The sequence below is a fragment of the Propithecus coquereli genome, unplaced genomic scaffold, assembly GCF_000956105.1.
Source record: "Propithecus coquereli isolate 6110/MARCELLA unplaced genomic scaffold, Pcoq_1.0 Scaffold157, whole genome shotgun sequence".
In the NCBI taxonomy this organism is placed as follows: Eukaryota; Metazoa; Chordata; class Mammalia; order Primates; family Indriidae; genus Propithecus; species Propithecus coquereli.
In genome coordinates, this window is record NW_012140191.1 from 52,253 (window position 1) to 56,827 (window position 4,575).

At 31.9% G+C, this 4,575-nt stretch overlaps 1 protein-coding gene across 1 annotated transcript in view; it reads left to right on the top strand.

Moving 5' to 3' along the window:
* The first annotated feature begins 1,064 nt into the window (after positions 1-1,064).
* GALNT13 (polypeptide N-acetylgalactosaminyltransferase 13) overlaps positions 1,065-4,575 on the top strand; it is a 426,270-nt gene continuing 422,759 nt past the window's right edge. The window contains exon 1 of the mRNA XM_012640762.1: positions 1,065-1,228. Coding sequence (XP_012496216.1) covers positions 1,095-1,228 — 134 coding nt within the window. The 5' untranslated portion in view covers positions 1,065-1,094. The remainder of the gene's footprint in view (positions 1,229-4,575) is intronic.

The following is a 4,575-nucleotide window of genomic DNA, read 5'->3' on the forward strand; positions in this document are numbered from 1 at the left end:
TTCACTTGACTTATATCCTTAAATTTTTTACAGTATTTAAATGTAGGCTCTATCTAAATATTTAGCCTTTAATTTATGTGAAAATTAAATTCAGTAGGATTAATGTGTTAAGAACTATAATATAGCAAGGCATTGGCAGAGTCAAGAACGGAAACACATTCCTCTCGCTTTAACCTAATTTGATATCTTTGTGAAGAGTAAGTTAAAGTTACATCAAGATCAACTGGAACCTTGGCTTATTATTATATGATAACATGCATACAGATATGTGTGTGTGGACACACACACTCACACACACACATACAAACACACATTAAAACATGTATTTTAGGGCTAGAAGGGAGTTTAGTGTAGTAAAAACTTGGGAGAGATGGCAAGAACATTAGTCTGTATATCGAATCCTGAGTTCTCTTAATGAACAGCCAAGCCCAGAATATTGTTGTGACGTTCCAGTTATGGAGCATATAGTATCCAAATCCAGCTTGACATTTGAAATTATATGTCACCACTATGAAACTTGTTTTGACACAATTCAAAATGACTTAACAAGGGAATCAAATTGCTATGGGGAGAAAAGATTATCAAACTCGCTTGCATTTATAAAGCCATAATGGCAGTAGATAGGTAAAATATTAACACCTAAACATTTTATTAGATATGGAAATAAATTAATCTTGGTATATTTTTAGAAGTTCTCTTTTATTTTGCAAAATTTGGTCTGCCCAGTGATCCACTTCATCTCTAATAAGTATATTAAAAATATGACTAAGAAGGTTTAAGATTTGACGTTTTGTATTATTTAATCATTATTAATGATTAATAAGATCATATAATGTAACTATATTTGAAAGACAACATGCAGAATTGAGCTAATGAATTGAAATGAGTGGGGTTTTTTAGTGTAGTGTATGGTTTATAAATATTAAAGTCATGATGATTATATTATTAAGCTAGAATATAAATAACACATTTTAGGATCTAATCCAAAGCATGAGTTTATTTATTCGGTTCATTATCTGTGTGTTTCTATGTGTGTGTGTACCTGTGTATGTCTTACAGCTGTTATTTCAAGAAACCAAGAAGGGCCAGGAGAAATGGGAAAGGCTGTGCTGATTCCTAAAGACGACCAGGAAAAAATGAAAGAGCTGTTTAAAATCAATCAGTTTAACCTGATGGCCAGTGATTTGATTGCCCTTAACAGAAGCCTACCAGATGTACGATTAGAAGGGTGAGTACACATGTGTTATATAATCTTGTATATTAGTAATCCTCATATTTCAGAATCTCCAAATTTCAACTAACTGAGATTATATTAACTCTAGAACTTCATAGTTCTGAGTACCTATGACATAGCAGGAATTTAGTGTGGGTGCACATGCTGAGAAATATGAACTATTAATATTTTCTTCTCTGGCAAGCAAAATATGTTACTTGCAAAGACACTGCAGAATACACAGGCCTAACAGGTTTTTCTTCAAGACATTTTTTTTGTTTTGCTTTGCTTTATCTTGCCAAATACAGAGCAAACATGCTTTTTAATGGATTACAGTTATTTGTCACTTAACAATGGGGATATGTACTAAGAAATGTATCTTTAGGCGATTTCGTCCTTATATAAACATCACATATGTACTTACACAAACCTAGATGATATAGCCCACTGCACACCTAGGCTATATGGCATAAACTTTTCCTCCTAGGCTAAAAACCTGTACAGCATGTTGCTGTACTGAATAGTCAAGACAATTTTAACACAACGGTAAGTATTTGTGTATCTAAACATATCTAAACATAAAAGGAAAAATATGCTATAACAGATAAAAAGAAATGATATACTTGTATGGGGCACTTACCATGAATGGAACTTGTAAGACTGAAAGTTTCTCTGGGTGAGTCAGTGAGCAAGCGCTAAGCAAACATGAAGGCCTAGGACATTGCTGCACGTTACAGCAGACTTTATACACACTATACACTTAGGCTACACAGAACTTATAAAACACAGATTTTTCTTTCTTCAATAATAAATTAACTTTATAGCTTACTGTAACTTTTTTACTTTTAAACTAACTTTTTTTAACTTTTTAACTCTTTTGTATTAATACTTGGCTTAAAACACAAGCACATTGTACAGCTATACAAAAAAATTTTCTTACTTTATATTCTTATTATATAAACTTTTTTCAATTTTTTAATTTATGTTTTACTTTTTTAACCTTTTTATTAAAAACTAAGACACAAAAATATACACACTGGCCTAGGCCTATGTAGTATCAGAATCATCAAGATTCCTAGGCAATAGGAATTTTTCAGATTTATTATAATCTTATGGGACCACCATTGTATTAATATATGCAGTCTATTGTTGAACAAAATGTTGTTATGTGTCACATGACTATATTTGGTTGTCTGCATAGAAAGCTCCATCTACTTAGTTTGAAAAAGTAAATGCTCTGCTATTCCAGCATAAAAATGGCCAATTGCCTATATTACTCTATGACCCATTAAAAATTATTTATTTTGGTTTCCAGAAATTTATGCTGTTATTTATAATTAGAATGTCAGTTATCAACAATGGAAGCAATATTCACTTGGAAATAATACCGCATGAAAAATGATGTTGAAATTTTAACTTTTATGTGATTAACTGTAAGCAATGCTCCAGATAGTTGAACATATTTTAAATGGGTGTAATAAAAATCAGAATATTTAGTGGCAACATTATCATTCTAATATATAGTCCTGGTAAAGCAAACTCTTTACACATTCACAAAAGACATGTCCTGAGAGTTTACAAAAAGTCCAGGTTTACAAATATACTCCAGGACAAACTGCTATGTAAATAGAAGTTGTTCTTCTAGACACATAATGATTTTCTCTATATAGAATAAAATCATAATGAATGTAAATAAAGTTTGCTGTCTATACTGGGCTACATTACATTAACATGTCCTTATATTAACATTGTATTTACTAATTATGATTTATTTTCCTTTCTGAATCACTTCAAATAAGACCAAAACCTTTGTAAGATGCTGGAGCTAGTATTTTTGAGTTGGTTTGGTTGGTGGCTAAGCTAAACAGTAACTGTTTCTTGCACCATTATATGCCTTTGAAATGTTTCTTTCAACGAAATCACAAATAACTACATATTATGGGCACTTTTGGTCACCAGAAAATGATTGAACATTGAATATTAAATTTGTGCATTGCAAAAGCCTAAATAATTTTACAAAGTTCTGTGCATATGTGTGCCTGTTTGTAAGTATGTAGACTCATTTGCATTTTTAAAGATACACAATAGGCATATTCTTCAAAATAATTTTGACCCTTTTAGATGCTAAGTTTATAATGTTATATAATTTTGCATTATTACTTTGTTTTTTTATGTCATGGTGTGATACAATGGATAAGTAAGATACTTATGTGTTTAAGAAAACTAGGTAAACACTATTTCAGGTTTTTAAAAAATCTTGACTTTTAACTGTCACAATATAAACAAATTAAATTTTATATCAGATCTAGGATTATCAAGGTAAGAATTACTTTACTACAGAATAGTGGATTGAAAAATAAAGAAAAAGGAACACACTCTTAATTGAGCAGACATTTAAAATATTTGTGGCCAATGGTATTCCTTCTTTTAAGAATATTGAGCATATTAAGTACTTGAGTAAGGCATATATTGTGTAACAATTCAACATTTAAAATAGAGGATTTACCTTGCACACTGTTGGAGGGAATGTAAATTAGTACAACCAGTATGGAGAACAGTGTGGAGGTCTCTCAAAAAGGTAAGTATCGACCTACCATAAGACCCAGCAATCCCACTGCTGGGTATATATCCAAAGGAGGAGAATTCAGTGTATCTAAAGGATATCTGCACTCCCATGTTTATTGCAGCACCATTCACAATAGCCAAGATTTTGAATCAACCTAAATGTCTATCTGTAGATAAATGGATAAAGAAATTGTGGTATATATTTACAATGGAATTTTATATTGCCAAAAAAAGAATGAAATCCTACCATTTGCAACAACATACATGGAACTGGAGAACATTATGTTAAGTGAAATAAGCCAAGCACACAATGAAAAATCTTGCATGTTCTCACTCATATGTGGGATCCCACTAAAGATTAAAAACAATTGATCTTATGGAGACAGAGAATAGAATGATGGTTACCAGAGGATAGAAAGGGTTGAGCAGGGAGGGGGGATGAAGTGGGGATTGTTAGTGGCTGTAAATATATAGTTAGATAGCTAGACAAAATGAACAATATGTGATAGCACAACAAAATGACTATAATCAACAGTAAGTTAGAGTGTACTTTAAAAAAACTAAAAGAGTGGTATTGAAATGTTCCTAACATAAAAATGATAAATACCTGAAATGATAGGTACCCCAATTACCCTGATTTGATTAATTCACACTGTATACCTGTATCAAATCATCACATGTACTCATAAAGATATACAACTATTGGCCGGGCGCAGTGGCTCACACCTGTAATCCTAGCACTCTGGGAGGCCGAGGCGGGCGGATTGTTTGAGCTCAGGAGTTCGAAACCAGCCTGA